This window comes from Strigops habroptila, chromosome 4, assembly GCF_004027225.2.
Source record: "Strigops habroptila isolate Jane chromosome 4, bStrHab1.2.pri, whole genome shotgun sequence".
Taxonomy (NCBI): Eukaryota; Metazoa; Chordata; class Aves; order Psittaciformes; family Psittacidae; genus Strigops; species Strigops habroptila.
In genome coordinates this window covers 35484193-35510837 of record NC_046358.1, presented here as the reverse complement: position 1 = coordinate 35510837, position 26645 = coordinate 35484193, and the positions used below count along the sequence as shown (strand labels likewise).

Here is a 26645-nt window from a genome sequence, read left to right as displayed (position 1 = left end):
GCAGGGGCTGAGAAAGGTATCTTGTCATTGAACTCATCTTTTCTCTGCAGACAAGATAAGAATGTGTGTACAGATGTCCCTTCTGCCCATCTTAGGTCTCCTAATTATTATGTATGTTTTCTGCCCCTTGCAGATACCACTTCACTGGCTTCCTTCTGAGAATACAATAATAGGGCCTTCATAAAGGGAAAAAAATCCCAAAGTAACTAGATCTCTCCCTCTGCTGCATTTTCCTTATTCACAAAAAACTAGCCTTATCAACAAGTGAAATCAAGTTTGTTTGGCATGATTTGCAGGTTACTCCTATATTAGACAAAATGAAATTTCTGTCAGTCAATCAGTCAGCTTGCTGGAAAGTTGATCATTATGCCATGATAAAAGTTTAAAAAAGTAAAAAATTAATCTATCAACAGATTAGTCATTAAAGGATTGGGGGAAAGTCTCCAAAGAAAGTCTCTATCCGACATCTCTTGGAAGAGGCAGCAAATGTCTTCGCAATGCTTTCTGGGGAGTGGGATTGCATGTCTTGAAGAACTGATATTGCCTATCGCTCCATCACCTGTAGCACTCCAATTATGCTCTGTCTGAGGCTAACACTGATGGAAAGTTGTTGCTCTGCATCTGGACCGAGTGTGAGGAGAACTGATGACCTCAAAAGCCAGAGGTTGCCTTAAGAAAGTCATCAAAATAAGTAACCCTTACTAGAGCACCTGTGGGTATGCACTGCTCAGAGGCCATGGATGGTGTGGCCAGGACTGCTGCTGCCCCTCCTGCAGCAAGAAAGCAGCAGTTCAGGGCAGGATTTGATAAGGGTGGCAAACAAAGGCCATGCTCACAGCGCAAGCCAGCGCTGCTGTTGCATGTGCAGTTCTGCCTTGTATTTACCCAAACTGAGGTTTTGGGCTTGAATCTGCTAGCTTAATCTTGCAGTCCTGGTACTTTTTTAAAAACCATACCTATCAGAAGGATGGACATGTTGTGATCAGTGTTTCCTTCTTTATTCTTTCGTGGAAAGAGAAATTGGCTAAAACTATGAGAAGAGCTCAGCGAGCGCTGCGTGTGGAGGGGTTTTCAAAAGGTGAAGGCTCCTGAAGTTCCAAAATCAGCCTGTAAGACTCTAGTCCTCTTTCTTGGGGAATTCAGGTTGGCAGATTAGGCAGAGACTATTCCTTTCTATCTGTCTCAGAGAGGAAGAGCCAGGCCTCTGCACAGCTACTCTCAAGGCAGAAGAAGCTCCATTTGTCTATTTGCACTGAGTCAGAAGAGATTAATGTTACATTTCTGGACCATGCTAAATACCCACCTTACCCAGGCAGTTCTCTGTCAGCAGCAGCCCATTTCCAGAGTACAAACCCACCATTGTACTGTTTATATCAGTTAATTCAGCCCTGTGGACCTTGTGCCCAGCAATCACATGGCTCCCTGCTTGCCTAACCTTAGCTTGAATAAAAGTTAAAGTGCAAAATGAAAACATGGGCTATTGGGCGAGCAGAACCTGCCTGCCAGGCTGTTCCCACGATGGTCTCCCATTCACCGAGGACCCACACTGGGGTTAATCTTTGCACAGTCAGGATCCAGCCAGGGTGCATCTTTCTGGAGAAAATTGTTTTCCATCAAAATCTGCTCGCTGCAAACATTCTGCTCTTGAACCGTAGCGTGTCCAGGCCCTGACTCTGTGTGCCTCCTACAGCCTCTCTTGCTACTGTGCATCAGGAATCTTCTTCATTGGGCAGCTGTGTCATCAATGAGTCTCTCTCTGACCTCAGATTTCTGTTAGAAGCACACTGGTGCTGGTTTTATCCTTCTTGCTTCTGCTTGGGTCAGGTATTCTCCAACGTGGTCAATGTGAGATTCCTTGCTTACAATCTTGGGCCCTACTAATGCTAATGCCCTACTAAAGGTTGTCTTCTGTCTCCAGCAGTTAAAGCATCTTAGAGTTTCTGCTGGGCTGATCACTTAGGTATACAAAGGTGTGTATGTATATATATATGCTCCATTTGTATTAATTAGTTGTTTTAATTGTGTCACCTGCAACATTCAGGAAATCAGATTCTGCTGCATTAAAACTGTGGATGAGTCTTTGCTCTGTCTTCTGTTGTTCTAAATTAACATGTTTTCTCTGCCATCTTCATGTGTACCTTTCACCATAAAACACCTCTGTTTTGACATCCTTAAGCTGTCCTGTCTAAAGGATAGTTGATGAGAATAACAGCCTGGAGATGCACTGAGGCACACTGTTAGTTTGTACGACATGTCAGGTAGAGGAGGTAGTGAGCAAGTTGCACTGATAGACTTCAATAAAGCAAGGATGGCTTACACTGACTGTCAATTGGCCATTCTTCTTTTTTGAATGTTCTTAAGTTTCTACAAATGCTGATAATGTGAAATGTTTTAGCCTAATCTTAGTGTTTATTGTCATCTTTATAGCTGAACCACACTGCATTTTCTTCTATGCCATCTCATCTGAAAAGCTCTAGTCTCCCCTTTGCTTCTCCTGGTGTTGTACATTCTTGCCTCAAATTGGGGTTGATATTAAGAAATATCCTTTTAGTTCCCACTTTTTCCTTTTTGTTTGCCTGATAGGAGAATGAAGCTTTTATCCAGGTGTGTTTGTGTGTATTTTCCTTTTAAAAAGGCCTCTAGTTCTTGTTTAACTGTTAAGGGTATTTTTACAAATTTGAGCAATGGACAGCTAGACCCTGTAAGGACAACTCTATGTGAGTCAGGCTTCCGGTGCAAGACTGCATGTGCCTGAGAGGCTCAACTGCTGATATGGAGAGGGATCTTCAGACAGGTATTGGAACGCTGCTGTAGACAGGCAGTGGAATGGTATGAGTGTGGAAATATGAGTAGGAATTGCAAAAGCACACTGACTCCAACAGCAGCCAAGACGTATGCAGAGCTTTGAAATTGTCTTTTGTGCGGCTGGTTGTGTGTGCCAGTTCTGATGTTTGTGAAGATTTCTGAGGGTCTATATCTATGGGTTCTGTGCCTGGGAGTATGTGCTGTTATCCTGAATATCTGATTCTGATCTCACCTGCTGAGATTTACTCCAGTGTGGTTTCATAAACTGCACTGAATTACACTGCTTTGAAATGGGACTTGGGCACTTTTCCGCATGCCTGTGTTAGTCTGTGTGTGTATGGGGAGGTGGGTGTCTGAGCACAGCGCTTAGGCGCTGTCAGCGTGAGATGTGGGTCTGTGCATGTGCACAGAGCGCGTGTGTGTGGAGTCGTGTGTCTGAGTGTACCGGTGCGTGTGGCGTGCGTGTGCAAAGCGGCACGCTGGTCTGTCGTGCTGGGCCTGGGGACTGCTCCCGGATGGACAGGCGCCTGCTGGCCTGCCCATGTAAGTAGCCCATGAGGCAACCTTCACCTTAACCCTAAACTCTACAGCCGTGCCCACGAGAGGCAGATTAGTGGGTAAGCGGGAAGAAGAGCGTGCGCTGCCGCTGCGATCGCTCCCGCGGTGGGACCGGGCTGGAGCCGCGAATTCGTGTCGCCCGCGCTGCCGCCGTCCCCGCCGTCCCAGCTGCGGTGCCAGGGTCAGCTCGGCTTGCGGCCCGCACTGCACCCCAACTCCTCCGGCCCCAGCCCGGAACGCCCCGCCGACTATCCGGGGGGAGCCCGGGGCCACGCGGTGCCGCCGGGCGCGCTCCGATGCCGGGTCTGTGTCCGACGGCCCCCCCGGCCGTGCCTCCCCCAGCCACGCTCCAAGCCCAGCCCCTGCGCGGGAGCCAATAGCCGCCCTGCCGTCTCCATCCGTCTCCCGGCGTTAAAGCTACAGCGGGGCTCGGGGCGGCGAAATCCCCCGTGGCCGTGTCCTGCGCGCCGCCCGCCTCCTGCCGCCGTCAGTGTGTCCGCACGCGGGTGCGGGAGCAGAGCGGAGCGGAGCGGCGCCGCCTCTGCCCTGCCGCCGGGCTCGGGCCGGCTCCTCTTCCCGGGGTTCCCCGCCCTCCCCGCCGCTGCAGTTTAGTTGTTTTCTCGTGCTTTTTCTTTCTTCTTTTTTTTTCTTCCCCCCCCCCCCCCCCCTTTCTTTCTTTTTCTTCTTTTTTTCTCTTCTCCAACCGGGAATGCTCAAACTGGACTGATGGACATTTCCGAGCTGTGTATCTCCGACCCGCTCGGCTACCACAACCAGTGAGTGTGCCGCGCCGGGACCGGGCGGGCCGGGGGCGGGCTGGGACCGGCGCTGCGTCCCGCTGCGGGTGGGACGGGGCAGCGACCCCGCGGTGCCGTTGCCTCCCTAACGCAGACCCGCCGGCCTCCCGCTCCCCGGGCACCGCATGGACCGGGTGCATTTGAGCGGCAGCGGGCGCAGCGCGCACTTCCGCGCGGGCAGGTGCGGCGGGGTCCGCGGAGGAGCGAGCGCTCGGGGGTGGGGGGGGGGTGGGTGTCGGCGTGTTGCTGTGTTTCTTGTCTTGTAACTTCTCCCTCTAATGCTTCATCTCCTAGGAACAGGCAGCTAACAGTGAGCACTGGCAGTCCTTTCTGCGCAGTTTTACTTTCCGTCTGTGCTAGGATTTTTATTAGGTGAATTACTAGGCGTCTGTAAAGAGATGTGCATATAAAATGACACAAAGCAGATCCATTAAAGCACCGTCTCTATTTTAAAAAAGTACGGTTTTTCACCTGAAACACCCTATGGAAATTTAGTTTCCCACAGCTTAGTGTTCGGATAGCCTGCCCGGGGAAAGAGTGGAGTGAGTCGGAGGGCTGGCAAGCAGACATCCCGACCTGGGACCGGTGGCGAATACCTTAGCACCTGCTACTGCTCTTTGTATTCCGAAGTGGGCTGTGCCTGGTAATGCTGTGTTCAAAATCACTTCAGCATGTTAACTTTGGTTTGATCCTTTTGGGGAAGTTAGGAAACAAGGCAGAATCTTCTCGGCATTTGCATCCAGCTGACTGGAGCAATTAATTTTAAATGTATTCTCTCGGATAAATCTCACTCACCCTAAGCAGAGTCCCCTTTTGTGTGTTTGATGTTAATCCATGTGTCACCTACACAGGTTCTGTGGTGGCATCAGACGTAGGAGTGAAGTAATTTTGCCTATTTCATTGCTTTTGTTTTAAGAACACATTGTGTTTAGTAAAATCAAAAAAATTAAAGCCAAACAGAAACCCGACAATGATACTTACCTCTCTTTCCTCATTACAGCTGTCTTATTTGTCTTTGTCTCTTGTTTCCTGATATTCCATCTGTCCTTACACTCATTTCTTCTTCCTTTAATCCCCTGCTTCCAGCAGTTTCATTAAAATGAGACTTAGTATTGTTAATAGAAATTAATAATCTAACCCATGTGATTTTCTTTTTCCCACTGGTGCTTCACTTGTGGCTGCTCCATTTTGAATTGAAAATAAACAAACAGTTTCTTAAGGGAAATATGTTCTGTATGCTGCTGGGAGTCTTTTAATATTAAGGCAAAAATAGAAAGTGCATTTACCTTCATTAAAAAAAAAAAGAAGAACAAAACACCACAATCAAAAGCTACATCTTCATCACTTCCTATAGTGCTTCTTAACTTTTTCCTTTTATTTTGTCTACTTTTGAAATTAAGGTACTTAAACCAATATGAAAATAGTAATAAGTAATCTGCGCGCTGTATTACTGTTCACCCTTTTTATTTTTCCATGGGCTCTCTGTGAGCTTTCAGTAACATCAAGTGCACCTTACCCATGTTCACAACTCTCTGGGTGCTGAGTAGACAGATGAAGGTGGCCCTGGGGGGAGTGCCACTGAGCCCCCACAGCTTTACAGTAGACAGAGAGTGCTGCTTTTTGATGTGAGAAACTGTTGGAGAGCTCTTTGTTTAGGGAAGTGCTTGCCTTGGTTCTGTGTGCCAACTAACCTGCTCCTTAACATTGTAGGAGAGACACAGAAGTATCATTTAACATATCCCAACCTCTGTTTTTCAATCTCCTTTTTATTTATTTATTTTTTTAAATTAAAGATGTACAGCGATGCAGGGAAGTATGGCTAAGCCTGGGAAAAGTTACTGAGAGAAGGAAAAGAAGTGATAAGCCTTAAAACTACAGTGTATTTAAAGGTATATGTGCGGTGTGTCAGGTACTGATTTGATTTGCATTCTGGTTTTGTTAAGGTTAGATTCAGATTGCATTCCTGTAGCTGAGGATAAAAGTTGGCCCGATACATATCCTTTTAGCCATTTTTGTCTCCCCTGTAACACAATTATATTGTGAACATGCAATGTAAATACAAGTATTGCACTTGCGCCTATATCGCTGCCTCGCTGGGTGAGCATATCATCCTTATTGTACTGATTTACTCTTCTGGCTGCTAGCCATTGGAAAGATTTGACGTTATTTTCCTTTAAACAAAATAATACTGCTTTTAATTAGGTGGACAGCAATTTTTGTCAAATTAAACCTTAAATTAGGAATTAATTTAAAAATATTGTAAGCTGCCTCTTCTTGTTTAGGTGTTTGTTAAGCTATGAGAAAAAAATAGGAGGAAGAGTAGAAGGTAGGAAGAGAAGTGGATGTGGTCACTCAATACGTGATCCATACAGTTACCTGGAAACTGTATTTCACCTTGCAATTATTGAGAGACAGAGAATGACCGAGGCAAAGGAGAGGTGTCTCACTTCACCTTGGAGATTAAGGAGAACTTAATATTTGTAACAGTCAGACCCAAGAACATTCCAAACAAGACCTAAGCAAAGGAATTTATTGTCCCTAACCCTACTCTTCCTCAAGCAGTGAAGGTTGCTTTTCCTTTGCCTGCGTGTGTTGATGTGGGTGATGACACCAGAAACCTGCGGAAGTTCTGGTCAGCGGGCTTAGTGTTTCCCTCAGTGCAGGATCTTGCAGAGAGAGTAAGAAAATCCTTCTTCATAATTTTGCCCCTCTGTGCATGTGTCCTAAGGCAGCATATATATTTAATTTCTTGCGTAGGAATCCACTCTTTAGCAACTGCTTACTACCTTTTGGTACCGACCTTTGGGAGAATTATTCCTGGGGTCGGTGATGCAGCTTCAAGGAAGAGGCTTTTGTATGAGTTTGAATTGGGGAACTAACAAAGGCAACGATTTGTACCTGCAGTTTTTCTCTCAGGTGAGGGCATATGGTGAGAATACATTAGTTACACTGTACTGACAACGTCTGTCTGCAGTACAGCGGGAAGGGAATGTGTGTGCAGACACCACAAATGTACACTCTGACATATTAAAGATGTGATTACATTCACACACAAACACATGTTTACATCTATAAATATTTATGTGTTATATATGCACATACATATGTATGGTCATACTGAACATTGGTGGTGTGTCTCTCTCATGAGCAAACGTAAGTCTGTTTGAAAGGAGAAAGATGGCAATTTTACTTTTCTGTATTAACTTCCACATCCCAGAGATTCTTTTCTCTGCCTAGTTATAGTTGCCACTAGAAATGTTGGTAGGACTACAAAATTGTAGTTTCTAATTAATATTCTATATGACAGACAGAAACTGACCAAGGAACCATCAAGAAGGGAAAATAAAAATCATTGGCAAATGAGGGCATCCTGCCAGATGCTATGTCTCTTACACTGTTTCCTCTGATGTACAAGACAGACACCTGAGTCACTAATCTGATAAAAATGAAAATTACTTTATGAACAGAAGGAAAAAGTTTAAAGGAATAAGTGATAAATTTGATAGATGGAAAAATGTAATATTGGAATTTTAAGTCAATGAAGAAGTGAATTCTGGACTCTGCGGCAGAGAATTAACGAAGTTGTTGTCACTGACTCTAATGCAAAGACTGAGGAAATGTGACTTGATTTCAGAGGTTACTGGAAATCTCCATATTCCGTGAATGGGAGGAAATCTGAGTCAGAGAAGCTGATGCAACTGTCAGAGTATCTCTGAAAGTCTGGGATAGGGAGGAGTTAATTGGAGAGGATGGGGAGGGAGTTGTTTGTTTTATTGACAGAATAAATTGCAAAAACTGTGGAAGGGAAATGGCCCAGTTGCTAGGTTCCTGATGAGGTTTCCAGCATAGAATGGGGTCTTGGTACACTAAGCTTATTGAGCACAAGGCTGATGAGGAAATTGGTGCCTTTTAAGTATTTGTATTAACTTTTCTCTCCTCTTCCAATTCTACTTGTAAAAGTAAAGATGATCTAATCATTATCAATTATTGAGAAATATGGAAAGATCAATATATTTAAAAAATAGGATATTTTTTCCTTTTATTGATTTGAAGTAATCAATAAATATTGCATTTAGCCTGAGAGGGGAAAGACTTTGGAGAGATTGCATCAGAGAAAGTTGCTGTGACAGAGATTTCACATCCCGTTTTCTTCTTCTTCTCCAGGAGAACGTTGCTCTACTCTCTGTGCCCTTTCTGCTGTTACTCCCCAGCCCTGTTTCTGTGCTTACTACTGCTCTGAATTTCATGTTGTTTGAAAACACCTTTATTATTCAAGTAGTTTCAGTTCAGTAAGAACTTTGGTGCATTGTGTCATTTGGTCTCTTTAGCAAATTTTCCAGGGATCAAAGGATACAAACTCTCTTATGGAACGGAAGAAGGGAGCAGGTAAAATAAACTCAAGACTACGTGAACTTTACAGGTTCTGTCGGGGCGCAGTAGAATTTCTCCAGAGTGTAAAATGCGCAAGAGAGATTTAATTAAAGAAAGAAATAGTAAAAGTAGAAAAAGGTGGTGTCAAAGCTTGGATATAAAAGCCAAAATCTTTTCCCCAACTTCTCCTTCTAACTTGTACTCCTTGGTTTAGGAGTTGGGAGTCATAGTGGCAGCTAGTGTTGCACATCTACAATTCCACTGTAGATTGCAGAGGCTGGGCAATTCTTACCAGTGAGACCCATTCTTTATTCCATGGAGCTACTGACAGTAACTTTACAGCCAGGGAGCACAACCGAATTTTTAGTCTGTGCAGTGTGAATAAGTAAATTTAGCATATGTCCAGCACCCAGCAGTGAGGTTCCTAGGTAATGCTGCTGTACAAACTGAGGCGGGGGGGGGTGGGAAGGGAAAGATCAGAGCTTCCAGGGCAAACTATGAATTGGTTGGTTGTTCAGCGAAGGGGCTTAACAAAGAAGATATTAGCAGCACTTGGCTATGGTGACCTTGCCAAAAAAAAAAAAGAAAACGGGAAATCTTGATTTCTTTCTGCCTTGCCGGTGTCGGCTGCATTTGAGTTGTGAATGCAGTCATCTCTGTAGCTTGCATGTGTAAAGTGTTTTGTGCCTGGCATTGGGAACAGAACATAATTTACGATTATTTATTAGTAATAGCTATTGACCTTGTGAGTTTTACTTCTTAGGAATTAAATTGTAGTAACTTATACTTTGCGTTTGTTCTCATCGTTGCTATGCTGCCTCTCTCTAAGGCTTTGCCCTGTCTCTTCAGAGCAGTAGAGATGCCCACAAAATGATCCTTGCAGCTGGAGCATAGTGCACTTTGATTCTTCCAGTGCTTGAGAGTTTGGCTGCTGGGAGTGACTGTCCATGAGGAGAAAGATGCCTGCTCAAGGTGGAACACACTGTATAATAATACATTTCTCATGTTTGTAATTGCAAATGTAATTAGCAAACAAGCTCTGGGGGATTGAGGACTTGAAACTTTCACTGCACATCATTTGACCCTATCTTGACTGGACCAAAGCTTGTATTCCACTGTTAACCCTTGCTGTTCTTGCGAAGAAATGCTCCTTCTGGTCTGACTGCTGCTAAGTTTCCTCCCCCACTTCCTTTTCTTTTTTTTTTTTTTTTTTAGCTATGGGCAGCATTGTACCTGTATTTGCTTACACCTTCTTTTATTGTGATGGCAAGTGCTTATGTTCCTCCTGCTACAGGCGCACTAATATTTCCTCTTCTAGCACTTCTGACAGTCTGGGAAGCATTCTGCAATGCCCTTTGTGAAGAGCACTGTGTACCAGTAAGTGCTTTTGCATACTGAGCTGTTCAGTGCCTTCCTATCACCGCAGGCAACGTTACTACTCAGTGCCCCTTGCACTTCGCAAAGACAACTTGCGAAAAGCAGGTGGCAAGCTGTTATCACACAACCTGCGACGGCTCTCTATCCCTGCTGAGCTGGAATTTTTTTGCACTCCCTTTCTGAATGGGGGAGGAGTAAGTATGTAAGAAATCCTGTTAATTTTGTGGAATCCTGGCAAAACTCAGTCTAGTCACCCTTAGGATGACTTTGTCATCCTACAAACAATACTCCTGATCCATAAGGATTTAATGAACAACACGGAATCTGTTCTTAAATTCGCAAGCTTAAGCGTGCATATGAAGCAAAGGGAGCTATTTTGCTTTTTCGTGTGAATATTGTCTCTTACTTGTTTTCTTTTTTGTTTTCAAGATAGGGCTTAAATGGCAATAAAATTTGTGATGGGACTGCTTTTGTTTTGGGCAGAGTTTGTTTTATTCTTGCATTTTCGTGTATGTGAAATGAAATAGCTTAAATGTAGAGGGGGTGGTTGTTTTCATACAATTTTTGTCATGACTGTAAGGACATGTCACAAATATTTCATCCTGTTGAAGGCTTGGAAGGAAAAGGAAGCGTATTCTAGTTTCTTCTTGGTACGATAAGAGCCTTTGATGAGAACCTTTTCCTTCAATCCAGATTTTCCTTTTTCGTTCCTGGAAATTGTGTTGGATTTACCTTGTATTTGCAGGGTCATATATTTTGCTTAAATTAGAATAGCCTATAATGTGGGTGATGGAAGTGGGACCTCCAGCTTAGAGTATCCTGCATAACAGGAGACAATTTCTCATAGCACCTTTTGTTTTGAATTGATTGTCAGTGTTTTACTGCAGCTGTTTTTAGGTGAAGATTTCTTGTTGCTCTGTGTCTACTGTTCTGAAAGGCTTTTTGTACATACAGCATATTTAGAAGTGTTATTTTCTAGTTTTGCCCCCCTTTTTCTCCTGGCACTTTAAAGTTCTCTTTAGTAATAATGGCCCTCAATCTCAGGTGATGGAGCCGTCACTGTGAACAATGCTGGTGAGTGTATTGTCTCGCTGTCCTTTTACTCAAGAGAAAGGTCAAAAGAACAGCTTTTAAAAAATGTTCAATTCTCCTGTTATGATTCTGCATATGGAGATGATAATTTTAAGGATGTGTAAGCACTTGGGTGAAAATAAGACAGAAATATGATTTTTTCCATCAGTTGCTGCAAGTACATTTTTTTTTTAAATGTGATGACATGAATGATTACAAACCAAATTTCTCACCGGGATTTACACCATATTATGTATTAAAAAAATTAAATAGCTGAAAATAAGGACACTAAAGAATTATTCTTCAACAGATTTAATTGTTCTAAAGTCTTCTGTGTTGTTTCTGCTTTTATTTAGTCAATCTGACAAGTTTTTCATTATCAAACATATTATTTGTTTCCTGATTTAAGAAATTATACTTATCTAGATGAGTTTTAACCAGATGTGGCATCATAACAGCGGAGAACATAAGGTGTGACTGATTTCAGGGATTTGGTTTGAATTTCTTTTGGTGCACGTAACCAGAATTAGCCAATACGTGTTTTCAGTGGGTACAGTTTCTTCATACTTTTTATTTTTTGAAACAGTCTTTGATTTATACAGTAATTTTGAAGAGTTGCTGTCAATTTATTTTTCTTTCTTTGTGGCCCGTGTATGGCATGTGATTGCTATCTCGTTCTAACAGTTCAGAAAGTACTGTAGAGGAGGAAGAGTGATTTAATTCTTTAGAACACACAAATTCAGTATACATGATGCTGCTTCTACTTTTAGCTCTAAGAGTTTAATTCCGTTTCTTCCTAGTTTTTGTATTTCTGTTGATGAAGGCTGTTTCGGTCATTTTTGTAGACTAAGGGACTAATAGTACAGGGAGATACTGAAAACGTTTTCCTATGAGACTAAAAACATCAGTGCCTATTGCCTGACACTCTCTAGTAGGCGATTTTTGTTATCAGATTCATTGGTAGTGCAGAGATATCTGGGTGGATCAGGGTTCTCTGTACACCTCACCGTATTAAGCAGCGACTTCCGAGTGATGATGTACAGCCTGCAATGCAGCCTCACCAGCGGCTGGGGCAGGGAGGGGGCCACGGCTGGCTGGCACAGTCGAGGCTCACATTCAAAGCCAAGGAAATCCCAGCATGGGAACTTGTTTTTCAGTGCTTGGGCTTCGTGAAGGATGTTGACTGCTGGTGGGTTCTTTTTGCCTTCATAGATTGTAGCAAATACGACCTTTTGAAAATTGTGTTTAAGTGTATTGATGTGTCCATATGTATTACTTTACATAGATGATGCCAGAAGCAACCTCTTTGGAATAATTGATACAAGCTGTGTAGTGGCACCAAGCACGCTGTAGAGGACTAGAATGAGTCAAAAGTGCAAGAGAAAGAGTTTTCTTGCATTCGGAGATCTGCAAGTGTGTGATGGATGTATATCAGTGTGTGTGTGTACGCACTTAATTTTACGTAAATGTGCACGTTCTGTAAATTAACAGAACACATGTATATGAAGTACATAATTTTATATATAACCACATGTTCATTTGATGTTGCATAGTGTACTGTTTCACTTAAAGAGTTACCCATACAATGTCTCTTTGTATGCATATGCAAGGGTTTCTGCATATGGGTGCATATCTCTGTGTGTGTATTTGTGTGTAAATGTATAACAAAATAAGGACAGGTATGGCTGTCTTCACAAGGTTTTTTCTGAGTATTAATTAAAGTTTGTAAATCTCTTCATAGCCTTGCATAGAAGGTGTTCTGTAAATGTAGAATGCTGTACAAATACATAGTATGTAACATTTCTGCTTAAAAAAAAATTGTTTCTCTTGGAACATATCTAATTATGGGTCATATAGGATTAGGTGCTACTAAACAACTGCACTTGTCAAATCAATGCATATTAGAATTTGTGATTTTTAAAGAGGAACCGAGATTTTCTTTATTTAAAGTATCAGAGAGGAATTTGAAAAACGGTGTGCTGAACATAATGATCCAGCTATAACATTGTCCAGATAAAGCTGGGCTCATGTGCCAGAGCCACAAAAGTCAGTGCTTTGGAATTTCTTTTTTATTTTTGTTTAATTTTTTGTTGTTTTGGAAACTTTAATAATTCCCCCCCCTCCTTTCAGTGTGATTTTGGTTTGGGAAGGCACGAAATATCGTGTGCTTCCCCTTACGGAATCCCTTGCTTAGAAGGTTATTTGACCATGAGATACTCCAGGTTTTTATTTCAACACCTGTAGTATTTCTGACCATTCTCTTTTTATTCTTTTAGAAGGTTGTTTTATTTTGAAACAGAGCAGTTCCTTTTCTTCTAGCAATTACAGCTAGGGGACTGTCGTTGCAGGAGGAACTATAAGCCCTAATCACTGCCCATGATCATTACTTCTCTAATGATACTGACTGTCCCCATCAAAATTTCTCCTCTTGAGTTCCTATTCTAACATGGACTTACTTTTAAAGGTAGTAACAAATTTAATTCCACAGCATTTTTAAAATAACATAATTATGAAAGAAAAACCAAAAGTTCTCACAAATATTGTATTTATGCATGTTTTAATACACTAATTTTCCTTAGAATTTTCCCCTCAGGTGTTTAGGAAGAAACATATGCAGCCTCCCCCGCCCCTTTAATTGTTGGTTGAATGAAGAAAAAATTCCTGCTTTTGGCTGGTCTGCTTTTTCAACATACTATTGCTTTGCTTCATTCTCTGCAAAATGTTATAGATTCAATTCCCCTGTTGGACCAAGAGTTAAAAATTAATTCATGAATAATAAAAACCAATCAGTCTTGTTGAGTTTAAGAAGGATTAGAAGAAAGGGGTTTGTGCAGAAGCAGTTATATATCTTGGCAGTGATGTTGTTGGACTAATAGATATTGTACTAGGTCCCGTTGGTTATCTGATAAAGGTAGCTGATTTGCAAATAGGATTGTTATCCTGATGACTAACGAGTCTCATATTGGGCGGATTAAAAGAGGTTGGGCAGCTGGTGTCTATTACAAGTTCTTGATTCCCTCTTAGGAGATAATTTATTTGATTCAGATGCGTAGATTGGAAAGGGACCAGATAAATACATACAATAAAGAAATGGTTCATGCTACCTTACTACAGCTGGGATTTTGAGGTAAGGTGATGTGACTTGGGCACCAAGTTGCACCGTCAGCATGCCTGTGGTGGGGAGCTGTCCATAGCACGGTAAGAGACATCAGGCTATTCTGTGCTCAGAGCATGTAACTGATAGAATGTAGATGCAGAAAAATTCACAATCCCCTTGAGATAGAGGAGTGATTTGCACGCAGCATTTTGTGATGCATAACCTGTCCCTACACATATCTCTGTGTACCACTGGAGAGGGGAAGAAGGAAGTAGGAGGCATGGCTTTGGAGGAGTGAGGGCATCCAGAGTGAAGATCTCATTTTTTTTTTTTCCAAAACGGTTCAGAGCGAATGCTGGAGTGTATGGGAAGCCAGTGGACAAAGGATGGCTTGTTTCAGGGACGGTGCTTGAGCCTGACATGGGTATGGGAAGAAGACTGCCCTTCTGCACCAGTGAGCCATTGAGACCAGTTAAATGGAGGTCTGGGGAAACGAGGAAGAGGATATGGCTGCCATAGGCAGGAGGAAGTAATGGATATATCTTCAAATAACTGCTGTGTAAGAGCTTCTTAGGATTACAGAGCCTTGGTGAGAAAGCATCTTAAGCAGCAAATTCTCCTCCTGTAAGAGGAATTCACTAGCATGCCTAAGAGCCACAGCATCTCTGTCTTTTAGCTGTTGTGGGAAAACTTGCGAATGTGGGATATTTGGGAGGTTAAAGACAGTGATGTCGCCTGCAGGCAACTGGCTGTTAGATTTGGGTAGAAATAAAGGCAGCATAGAGAGAAGTGTCCTTCTATTAAAAGGTCAATAGTTTTGCTTCCTTCAGTGAGGGACTGGCCAGTGGCTTTGACTCCACCTGCCCATTGCTCTAGCACAGGTAGGAGCTGGAAGAGCTCTGCAGCCATCTGCAGGGCTCTGCCGACAGTGCGCCGGGCACTTTGCTGCTGCGGAAAGGGCTGCAGGGCCTGCCTGGAGAGCAGCCATCGCACCTTTCTGTTCACAGGCCAGCTCCTGAAAACGTCCAAATTACTTTGTCCTCTAAAAAGGACACACGCGTTTCTCCTGGGCATCTTGGCAGTGTTCTCATTACTGCATTAACAGAGAGTTTCCATGTAGCTTCCAGGTAGACCCTCTGTCATCCCTCACGGGTCCTAGGTCCTACTCTGCACACTCCCTTTTGCATCTTACTACTATATATTTGGACACTGTCACCACATCCCCTGAAGAGCGATTCCACCGTCTGTAGAGATCTCATGGTAAAGAAGCTTGATGAGTCAAGAGAAACTTTGGTGTTTCCCATATGAGTTTCAGGCAGTCTTTGAGAAATACATTCTCTGTATGAGTGAGCATCTTCTGTGTGTTTTCACACTCTTTCTTAAATGAAGCAATTTTGCTTTCTCATAGAATCATAGAGTGGCTGAGGTTGGAAGGAACCTCAGGAGGTCATCTGGTCCAACACCTCTGCTCAAGCAGGGCTGCCTACAGCTGGTTGCCCAGGACAATGTCCAGATGACTTCTGAATATCTCTAAGATGAGAGACTACACACCCTCTCTAGGCAATCTGTGCAAGTATTTAGTCACCCTCACAGTGAAACATTATTTCCTGTGTTCAAGAAGACCTTTCTACATTTCAATTCATGCCCTCATGTGCCCCCTAAGGTTTTTTTACTCATACTTCAGTTCACCCAATTGTTTTATGTCGTCTTATAACTCTAGTTCGACAGTCTCTTCTTAATAAAGTGACACATAGGAATTTTAGGTACATGTAGGTCAAACCTATGTGGAAGAGAAGTATCCCCCAACTGGTTCCCTGGCAGTATATCTTAATGTCACTTGTATAGGTGATTGACAGCTGGGAGTATAACTGCGTCATTGGGATCTGAATTGCTGGGCTCCTGCAGCCTGAGTTAAAAATGACAGGTGTGTTGTCTTAAGTTTACAATTGGTTCATCAAGAGCATCTATTGTGTCTCATCAGGAGATAGAGCAATTTCTCATGTAGTCTAGAGTATAGCTTGTCCACATCACAGTATGATAAATACAAATAAAGAGGTATTTGTTTCAAATATCCTCTTCATCTTTTTTTAGTCAGTAGCTAGGTTATCAGGGTTCTTTTCTTAAAAGGGTAAGTGAATAGCAGCAATAATTAAATGCAGATTTAACAAGGAGCAATCCGTTCATTTAGGGGTTGCCGTTATTTTGGCCTCTTCTCAATCCTCATTGTTTCTGGTTTCTTCTGGGAAAATGACATCAGGGTCATCTCACTGATCACCAATTACCAATGTACATCACCAATGTGAGAGTTAGGATAAAGATTTGACACTGTTCATGATGTGGACTACTGAACCAGGGAAAAAACCTTTAATAGCCATAGAGGAAAATTTTTGAGGAGGATGCTGTATTAAAACGACTTCTACCATGACAGAAAAGCCTGTAATAATGTAGTCAATACTTGCTGCCTTCTAGAAGCGACTACTGTGCCAACAGGTTCTGTTTCACTTGCAGCAATAGGTAATTTATATCAGGTTACTTTGTCTTCTGAGAGGAAATAGCAACCATGAAATGCTGTCACTGTTGTTGAGGGAAGAGGCTGGTGTTAAGAATTTATATGGGAAACTAGACAAGCAGAAGCCACAAGATGAAGAAGCCATCTACCAGCTTTGAGCGTGTTTGGGAACTTGATTTTTAAAGCTGTCTTCAAAGGTCCTTTGGATCTGAATCTGCTGTCATTTTTACTTGTGTAAATGACAAGTAACTGTGAAAATCAGGTGGGATACACCAGTGTTAAACTGGCACAAGATTAATATTAGGCCATTCAGCTTAACATCACAGAGAGGAAGATATACCTGAAATCAATATAAGAAATCATATCGAAAGGGGCACAAACACACTAAAGCTTTGTATGGGAAGGGCAGAAACTAGTGATTTTCCTTCTGTAAAACTCTCCCAGGTGCTGTTAGTGCCTCAGATCACCGGCTGTTTCTTTTGGATTTCAGGTTTCATGCTTCTAATGCATGAAATGATTTTTTCAGCCCTTTGGGAATAATTTGGAGTATGTTGGAGAAGGCTACGTAGTGGTAACTGGGGGAAAGTTTGACACATTGCTAAAATGTACAGAGGACAAAATGCCAAATGAGGTGTGAGAGGAAGTGAAGTTTGAACTCACTGAAGTTGCAAAGAATATTATCGGGATAAAACCAGAGCAGAGGTGAGTAAAGCAGGACTCCAAAGAAGCATTCCTGCATGTGGGGAATTCCAGAGAGCTCCAGATGAGAACATCCTTTGCTGAATTCATGCGGATGAAACCCGTGGAAGATGGTCTGTGCAAAGGAGAAGGAAGACTAGAACAAGATAGCTGGGGAGAAGAGACCCGGCTCTATTTCAAGCTCCTTTTAAGTTATCTATATAATGCCATCAAGCTGAGGAGCAATTGCATTTTTATAGCAACAGATAAAATCAAGAAAAAGTGGAAGGCAAATGTAACAAACTGTGCCTTAAGCAAAACCTCCTTGATATTCCCCTGGGCTTAGGAAATCTAAGTTGAGCACCATCTGATTCTGTAGTATCTTCAGAACTCCAATGCTGCAAGGAAATGCAAAAAGCAATGCCAGGCAATACTCTACTGCTGTAGACAAGAGATCTAAAGCTGGAGAAAAACAAGCAAGGGTAGAACCTGTGTCATGGAGCTTAAGATCAGATTGTGACAGAGTGGTGGTGACTGAAAAGCCGAGGGCAGCAGCCCAGTCACTGTGGCTGCATCTTCATAGAATCAGAGAATCGTAAGGGTTGGAAAGGACCTTAAGATCATCTAGTTCCAACCCCCCTGCCATAGGCAGGGACACCTTGCCCTAAACCACATGGTTCAAGGCTCTGTCCAACCTGGCCTTGAACACCGCCAGGGATGGAGCATCCACAACCTCCCTGGGCAACCCATTCCAGTGCTTCACCACCCTCACTGTAAAGAACTTCTTCCTTATATCTAGTCTAAACTTCCCCTGTTTAAGTTTGAACCCATTACCCCTTGTCCTACCCCTACAGTCCCTAAGGAAGAGTCCCTCCCCAGCATCCTTGTAGACCCCCTTCAGATACTGGAAGGCTGCTATGAGGTCACCACGCAGCCTTCTCTTCTCCAGGCTGAACAGCCCCAACTCTCTCAGCCTGTCTTCATACGGGAGGTGCTCCAGCCCTCTTATCATCATCTTGCCATGCGACTGAGGTTTTTGTCTGAAGTATGGTAGGAAACATCTGTTTCTCACCACTTTTCTCATTTAACTTACTGGACATATACTGAAAACACCTAGCCATTTCTTCCTGCAAAAAGCTGGAATTTGAATGCAACAGCTTTAGGAGAGAGAGATGACAGAGGATGAAGAAAGATTTTGCTAGCACATGCACAGGTTTCTGTTGCTAAAGTTGAATGAGAGTTTGCTTAAAAACTGCGGTCAAACCATGCAAAACTATCACTTGGTTTATTTTCTAGCTTTTTTATTCAGTATGTGCTGTATGGCCTCTGCACTGGAAATGGGCTTTCCTTCAGATCTGCAGACTGTCTTTTTTTCTGTCTCTGCTACAAGGTGAAAGTTGTCAGCAACATCCTTGTGAGGTGAGAAAGAGGCACCTCATATGTAAAGCCTGCCCACAGAAACACACAGGTCCCTTTCACCTGACAGCCCTGTTGTGGCCCCTGTCACTGGCTGGAAGCAGAGCCTGCACCCGTTGTGGGGAACCTGAAAGCTCAGTGGTGCTGGGAGCAAATTGCACTGGGGAGAGGCAATGAGATGTAGGGCAGCGGGATATTGCAGAGGGCAGAGGAGCTTTGAAATGGAGCTTTTGACATTGGAAAGACCTGCAGTGTGTAATGTCATGGGGCCTGAAGAAAGAGAACTGTTCCCTTGGGATGAGGAGATTTATTACAGTGTGTTTAGCATCCCTGCAACTAGAGAAGGAAGATGCACATTAGCATCTGGTAGGAGGCCTGTGCTGCACTTCTGCTCCAAGGGAGCGGAGAAGGCAGGAATGACACATTGCTGTGAGGTGGGATGGGAGTGGAGTCCTGTGCATCGGTTTGGGCAAGTTTGAGAAACACTGGCTTGGCGCAGAAGAAGTGAAAACTCAGGTGACCTTTTTCATTGTGATAGAGATATTACAGAATATCCCCAGGAGAAAAACCTCGCAGTCAGTGAGCTGCAAAAGGGGGGAGCTGGTCACCACTAACCAAGTTTTAAAATTTTTCTGTCCTGTTCTACTGGCAGCTGCTCGCTATTAATGTGGTTTCAAGCCTTTGTGTTGTGTTGCAGGATTAAGGGTGCTTACCTGTTGCCTCCTTGTTGGTTTTTGGCAGTGTGATACTGGAGATGGTTTCATTTTCTCCCAACTTTCATTTTTATCGGAAGTTCTGCTGAGTGACAGGGAGGGAACAGAGAACAGCACATGACAACACCTCTTCTGCTTGAGATGTTCATGGGCTGATGGCATTGCTTTGTGGCTGTTCTTGTGGCTCTTCACATTTGTGCAGTCCTTGCTCTAGCAGGCATACATAGAGATGGGGAAGGGAAGGAAGGTTCTGTGTTTTACCTGTTCTTGAGGGATACATTGTGTTGATATTCATATAAATACTTAATATGTCAATGAACATGTGGAAGGTTACATGGTGTGTCTTGTACTTTGGATTTGCTACCTTATGTTATGTGCCTTATGCATGCATCCTTTACACACGTCTTGTGTGTGTCCATCTGTACTAAAGCAAGCAAGGGTATCTCCCATGAAGCTCCAGTTCCAGAAGGTGCTTCTTGCTGAACAGGGTCTTGAGTGTGAGGAAGGTGATGTTAGAACTCCTCCTGTAATGGTATTACATAAAACAACCCAACGGGAGCGTGAACTGGCTGAATGAACATATTAAATCTGTGTCAGAATTCCTGATTCCAGGAGGAGATGTAGGTTTGGGATTGGGGTTATTGAGCCAATGCTTATTTAAAGTGTCATCAAGACTGAAAGGTAGTTTGTGGAGGTTGGTTGAACAGCATTTGATCTGAGGAGCTGCAATTTTAATGGACAAAGAGTAACGCAGTGCTGGGCAGGAAAGTCTAGCACCTCAGAAATTAGTTTTTGAAAAGCTAGTCTGTGACGTTGTTTAAACACGGTTGTTGCCTATCCCCTGCTTTCTGCAGGGATTTAAAGGTGCAAAATGAATGATCTTCACAGGAATAGGAGGTAGAAGGTAAACCGTGTTTCCATGCAGTGATGCTGAACCTCTGTCAAATGTATACTTTCCCTGATGTGCGTTCTGACGTTTGCTTATCACTCAGGGAGCAAGGGCACATCTTTTGCCTCCAGCAGCCCAGCTGCCAGGATGGAGTAAATATTGCTTTGTGGCCAAAGGGGCCTGTTAGCCTGCAGGAGACACTAAACAGCAGCACTCAGAAAAATTAGCAGCAGTAGAAGTACATTATACAATTCATCAATCTTTTGTTTTCAGCACTGAAGCAATGCTACTTGGGGCATGCAGCTTACACCAGGGTCAGCACTTTCATTAGGAGATCCCTGGTCCCCCACCCTCAGCCCACTACCCGTTCCCAGGAGTGCAGCAGAATTGCTTCCAGCAGTGGGTGCTGGCAGCTGCCCGGCATGGGTAAGTGAGGTTGGGAGCAGCCATTCTGTTGGAGGCAGCGTGAAAAATCAGAGGCAGCTAGGTATGAGTAAAAATAAGTTTCCCTGGTGTCAGCACAGGCCAGTTCTGCTTTTAAAAATGAAATATGGCATCTAATTAATCTAGATCACAGCTTAATCGCCTGTGGTGGGTTTTAAAAAAAAACATTTTTGTGTGAATTTAGCACTCAGGAAAGTGAGAGGCTGAGATTACTGCATAGACCAAAGCACAGCATGGATAAGCTGTCTCCCGCCGGCTCTGTTCATGCTCCTCCACGGTGGCCTGCAGTAGCCACTGGAGCTTGCCTTTCATGCCCTCCTCTGCAGCAGCATCTACACACTGGTGTGACACACACCTCCCCAGTGCCTCTGCATCTGCTTTTGTGAGCAGTTGCAGAGGTTCAGAGGCACAGAGCAGCAGATTTGCAGGTTCACCCCAGAATGGTATTTGGAAGGCCTCTTCCTAGAGCCCAGGCTGTGGTGTGCTACCTGCTGTCACAGGTGCAGTGAAAAACCCTGCTGCCCTCAAAAGTGTGGCATGAATAGGGCAAGGAAAGGGGTCAGCAGAGAAGGCACCACGGCAGCAGTCAGAAAGCTGAAAAGATAAAGGATTTGCTAGTTCTGTTCTTTCTTCCAGACCAGCAGCAGGCCAGCACTGGGGAAAAGAAAAACAATCTGTCCAGTTTTATAGACTGTGAGTGCGTTTATGTTTTGTAAAGATTTTGAAAAGACAGAGCATGAGTGCTTTGCTGCACATCTCGCCCATCATTAGTCAGTTGCTTTCTGCCAGTGTTTTCAGTAGATGTAGGTCTTGCAGAGGGATGTGTCATAGGTGCTGGCTGCGAGACAGTGTCCGCCAGTTGATTGACTGAAGTGAGGGATGGCATGGGGGAAAGCAGGTGTGTGTTTGAAAGATGAGCAAAACAGATGGACCAAGTGGAGCGCATGTGATGGATCACAGAACGGGCCAGGACAGTATGAGAAAAGACTGTCTATTAAATTTTGTGGTATGACTTTAAAATAATCCATGAGCAAAGCGACAGCTTTCTACTCCATTCAGTCAAGTTTTTGGTTAAGAGTCTTTACAGTTAGGAGCAAACCATTTACTTTGTCCTTCCTCTTCCATTCACACTTAAGCTAAATCATGGTCCTGACTGTTCTTGCAGGTTAGCAAAGCTGAGTAGGAGGCAAGCAAGAAAATGTGGAAGGCAGGGCAAGAGCTGATGTTGCTGATGAAAAATATTTTGCTCTGAGAGCTGGCACCTCAACCTGGCACCAGGGTTAAGTGTGTGCCCCTGGCACCCGTTGTGGCACCGCAGTATTGGTTATTTGGTGGATACCAGTGTTCTCGTTAAATTTCAGCTCAGACAATTACATTGTTCTTTATTTTCCATTATAATTCCTGGAATTATAATAACAGGACAGAGAATATATATATAATAGCAGGACAGAATATAAAAACAGGACAGAGAATTCTTTTTTCACTTCTTAAACTCTGGCTGTATGCTGCAGAAGAGCTGCTGTGTTAGGCTTTAGAGATGGGATGAAATGATCCCGTAATGTGCATACAACTTTGAGTAGCAGTTTGAAGTCCTTGTGGGTGAAAGATGCTGCCGGTTACTTCTTACTCACTGTAAATCATAATTTTTTTAATACATTTTTTTTTTACAATGGCCTGAGTTGATAGAAAAGAAACTCTTCCATTTTGTGAGGTAATAAGTGTCCTCGGTGAAATAAAATGCAAAGCCAAAAGCTTTAAACAGAAATGGGTTGCTAATAAAACACAATAGTACTGTTTTGAATCTGTAACCTTCAACAATTATAGTGACCTATGTAGGAGCAAATACTCGGTACTTAATTGGAATAAAAATATTATTTCCTATTTCGTCACTATAGATGAATTGAGAAGATGAAGCAGTCACGTTTACTGAGGGCGTGGGGATAGTGAGGCCAGAGGGCAATAGAGATCTGAAGAATGCAGTTCCCATTCAGTCAGTGTTATGACCAGCAAAGAAAGTCCTGTCTCAGCATAGCAGCTGGGGAACAAACATGTTTTTCAACTTGAAAACATGGTATTGGTGGGTTATATTTTGTTGTGCAATATTTGATCCATGAGGGCCCTGTGGCCAGGAGCCCGTGAAGCAATTTGAAAAACGTATGTGTAACAAGGTAAGAATGCAGAGAAGAGACAAAGAATTCACAGCACTGTGGAATGGGCTGTAGTGAATAAAAGGGAGAGTTGCACACGTCAAAAGGCGCTTTAAAATTATTCGAGATACGCGCATGTCCACTAGGTCAGAAGCAAGGAGAATCTGGTTTGTCCTCTTCAATTTACCTTCGTTATTACGCAGCACATATCTCCACAGCATCTCAAATCTTGCTGTTTTGTCTGAGGAAGAATAACATATACATGAGGTTTTGGAATACCTGTGATTTGTTCTTGCAAAACAGGGCTTTGAGAACCCTATGGCACACAATTAACTGTTTCATTTTAATTCAGCCCTGTGGGAAGAGGTCAGGGTCTCTCACTTTGTCTCTTTGAAATTGCTTTGTAAAGGGGATGGTTAGTTAGCATCAACTGAGCATCTGCCATCCAGGCTCAGTGAATAATCACCGGCCCCAGTCTGGATTAGAAGAGAGAGAAATCAGACAGGGCTAAACACCAATGATTAGTTAGCTTTACTGCAGCCTGGTGATGCATTTGGACTAGGCAGGATTTATATGGCTTTCCCAGTTTTAATTTCTGTGGTTCTCTATGAGATAGTCAAGACAAGGCAACCAGCAATCTTGGAGGAAAAGAGTGGAGCCAATACCTCCTTTTTCTCTTACGTTTTGTGGAAGTTCTGCCCTTTCTGTTTTCCTTCATTTGTGATTTTGGGTCACAGAAGGCTGAGTGCATCCCTGAAGATGGCAGCACAGACTCCCCAAACCCTAGCCGCATTGCTCACAGAGTGCAGTTAATGCTTTCTGGCCTGGCAGGGGGAACCTTTCCCTGTGTCCCCTTCTGCAGACACTGAAGCGGATGTTTCTTCTGTCCAGGACGTTGTTCTACTGTCTGGTTTGTGTTCCCAGTAAGCAGGGATTGTCTCTAGGACTTTTTTTTTTTTTTTTTCCCCCCAAAGCAATGGTAAAATTTGAACTTTGGAAAATTGATTATTTTCTTTTCCTAGTTGTACTGAAATCAAATGGAGTTGTCCTTGTATAGTTGTAATTTCTGAGAGAAGATTATCTTTCTCTTAAAACAGATAAAACAAAATCAGAGCAAACGTACATCATGAAGGAAGAAGAATCCTGAAAACTTTTCAAATGTACTTATAGTGTAAGTTTTGGAGCAAACAGAAGATTTTGGAGTTGTTAAAGGTGGTTTTGGTTGTTGGTTCTTGTTAAAAAGAATTTTGGGTTTTTTTCTGTGGTATTATGTCCCTACCAATAAATGAAGTACATCCGTAGCTCTTGGAAGTGTTTGACATTGACACTGGAAATGTCTGTACTGAGAGTCTTCAAATAGTCTCTGTTCATCAATTTGTCTGAAGTGCTCTGCAACCATATGGCTCTGTTCAGATGCAAGCAAAGCTTAGTGGTATCCACAATAGAATTTTACTTCCTTGTTCCCTCCTTCACCACCTTCGTTTCAACACTAAAATTGTTATCTTCACCTGCTTGGAAACTGCCACCACCAGCAGCACCTACCATTATTGTGACGAGGCATCATTCAGCAGCCTCCCCTTACTTTCACAGGAAAATGGGACCACACATCATAGACCCTGAACTGCAACACTTACAAGCACGAAGTGTTTTGGTTGGGATTGTAGGACATCCTTTTCTCGTGTTGGATTCAGTTCTAGCCGTCCTGAAACACTCACTAGAGCTAAAATGTGACAGTCTCTGTATTGGTAGGAGGGAAATTGCTCTTTGAGAGCCAAGACATCATTGAACATGCCAGATATGAGAAGACCTTTTGTCCTTTCACGTGCAGAGGTCTAAGTTTCTTCAGCTCCTCTTTCTTATAGCCAAAAGTTCAAAAAACCTCAGTGACTTCCATCCGAAGATTGTTGTCTTGTGTAATAGAAGGTTTTAGACTGACCTCCAGGTGAAATAGATGTTACTGGATGTCACACAGAATGTGCGTAGCCCAACACTGATAAAGATGTTAACAAGAATTAAATTTCTTCACAATGTGTTTTCCATATGCATGTTCTGTATCCTGCATCTCTGCCTTTTAATATTGAGGTTTGTGGGAAGCATATGTTGCTCCATGAGGTCTACACACAAAGCAAGAAAGTCTCCCAATGGAAGGTGCACATAGATGACACATCTCAAAGCTCCTAAGGCCAGCTGGTTGGTAGCTCTTCTTCCCTTTTTTTTTCAGTGAGTGAGTATATAAAAAGGAACTAGTGTTTCATGCAGGACATGAAGCTGAGTCCTGAATGTGTCCTGGTTATATTTTTATCACACTAGAACATTGAAAAGACTTCTGGTTTTTGAAGTTTGAGACAGATCTGTGTTTGAAAGATACACTGGGTATTTTAAAAATATAGCAACAATTTGTAAAAGAGAATGAGGAAGGTGTGTGAAAATAATGATGCTGAACAGTGCACGCAAAAGCAGGCTTTATTGAAAGAAGAAAAGCATTAAAGATGGAGAAAGGAGGTGTCTGTAGTCTTGCAATATGTGATAAGAGGTCTCTGTTGAAGCGAAATGATGCTCCAGTTATGGGTTTGTTTCTTAATGCAAATTTCTTGTCCTTAGCATTGCAGAAGGAAGTTTGGTATTGTGGCTTGAGAGCATGCGAGTAACCCAGAAAACTGAAACAGATGCAGAAACCAAACATTATTTTCTACTTGCAGAATTTCCTGATTTTAAAGCCATTTAGATATTCTTTTCAAGTGTGTAATTTAGGTTCTAAAATTTTGGGTGCTTGAGTTAGGTGACACTTCTGTGGCAGGTTTGAAACTAAGAAAGTGGAGTGGACTGAACACTGCAGAGCAAATTTAAAGTTATAGGCAAATGTGGATCAGGTTTGTACTTCTGCAGAATTCTGAGATTGAAATCCCTGCAGGCTGTATTGGCAGGACTGCTTGATGTAGGAGACAAAGGTACCTGTGACTTTCTCCCTCCCTCCACACGAAGTGCATGTTTGAGCTCTTATCACCTAGTAGTAGATTTGTACCCTGCCCCTTCCCCACCACAATCGCTTCCCAAAGCTCAGCATCTAGAAAGGAGGAAAGTGACTCAAAAATGTCAGCCCTCAGGGTACAGCAGTTGTCACCCACCCCTGGGAGAGCTGTAGTGCCTGCCTTATTCCAGCTAAGGAGAATAAACCAGCTCAAAAGCCCGAGGCTCCATGCCATATCTGGTTCTTCCTAAGTCAGAGAGCAGTTTGCTGCTGCTTTTGTATCACCTCTGGGGTAGACCTTGTGCCTTCCCATCTAAGGAATTTTCCTCTTTCTCCTGGCTGTGTGCTTCTGCTGCCCGGGGTATGTTCCTGGAAGAACTCTGCCTGTGACACAGCAGATCAATGGGCGCAGACCCAAGTCCCCTTTCCCAGGGATCAATATGATGTTGGAGTACGATGCTGGGGCTGGCATTGCCTACTCCTTTCAGGTCTGGCATTGATTAGCTGCAGCCTGCAAATAGAAGTGGAGCAGTAATGCTCCGCAACCTCGATAACCCATCCTCAGGAGCCTGCCAGAGTCAAGGGGCTCCTTGCTGCCACCGCAGCCAATAGAGCCATTTCATTAGGCTGGAAAGGTTAATTGCATTGAAAACTGGCGTCATTCTCAGCACATGACCATTGTAAAACTCTACAGTTGTGTGAGGCCTAAGCTGTCTCAGGGAGAGTGGACACAGCTGAGCTCTGAGAAATTTTGCTCAGCAAGGCTTTTGTGTAGGACAGTCAAAGCCCACATCTGTCCCAGTTC

The 26645-nt window shown here is 43.1% G+C and overlaps 1 protein-coding gene across 1 annotated transcript in view; it reads left to right on the top strand.

The window, feature by feature from the left end:
* Window positions 1-4073: 4073 nt before the first annotated feature.
* The window catches only part of ESRRB (estrogen related receptor beta), an 80385-nt gene continuing 57813 nt past the window's right edge, over window positions 4074-26645 (top strand). Inside the window, exon 1 of the mRNA XM_030484237.1 lies at window positions 4074-4139. Coding sequence (XP_030340097.1) covers window positions 4090-4139 — 50 coding nt within the window. The 5' untranslated portion in view covers window positions 4074-4089. The remainder of the gene's footprint in view (window positions 4140-26645) is intronic.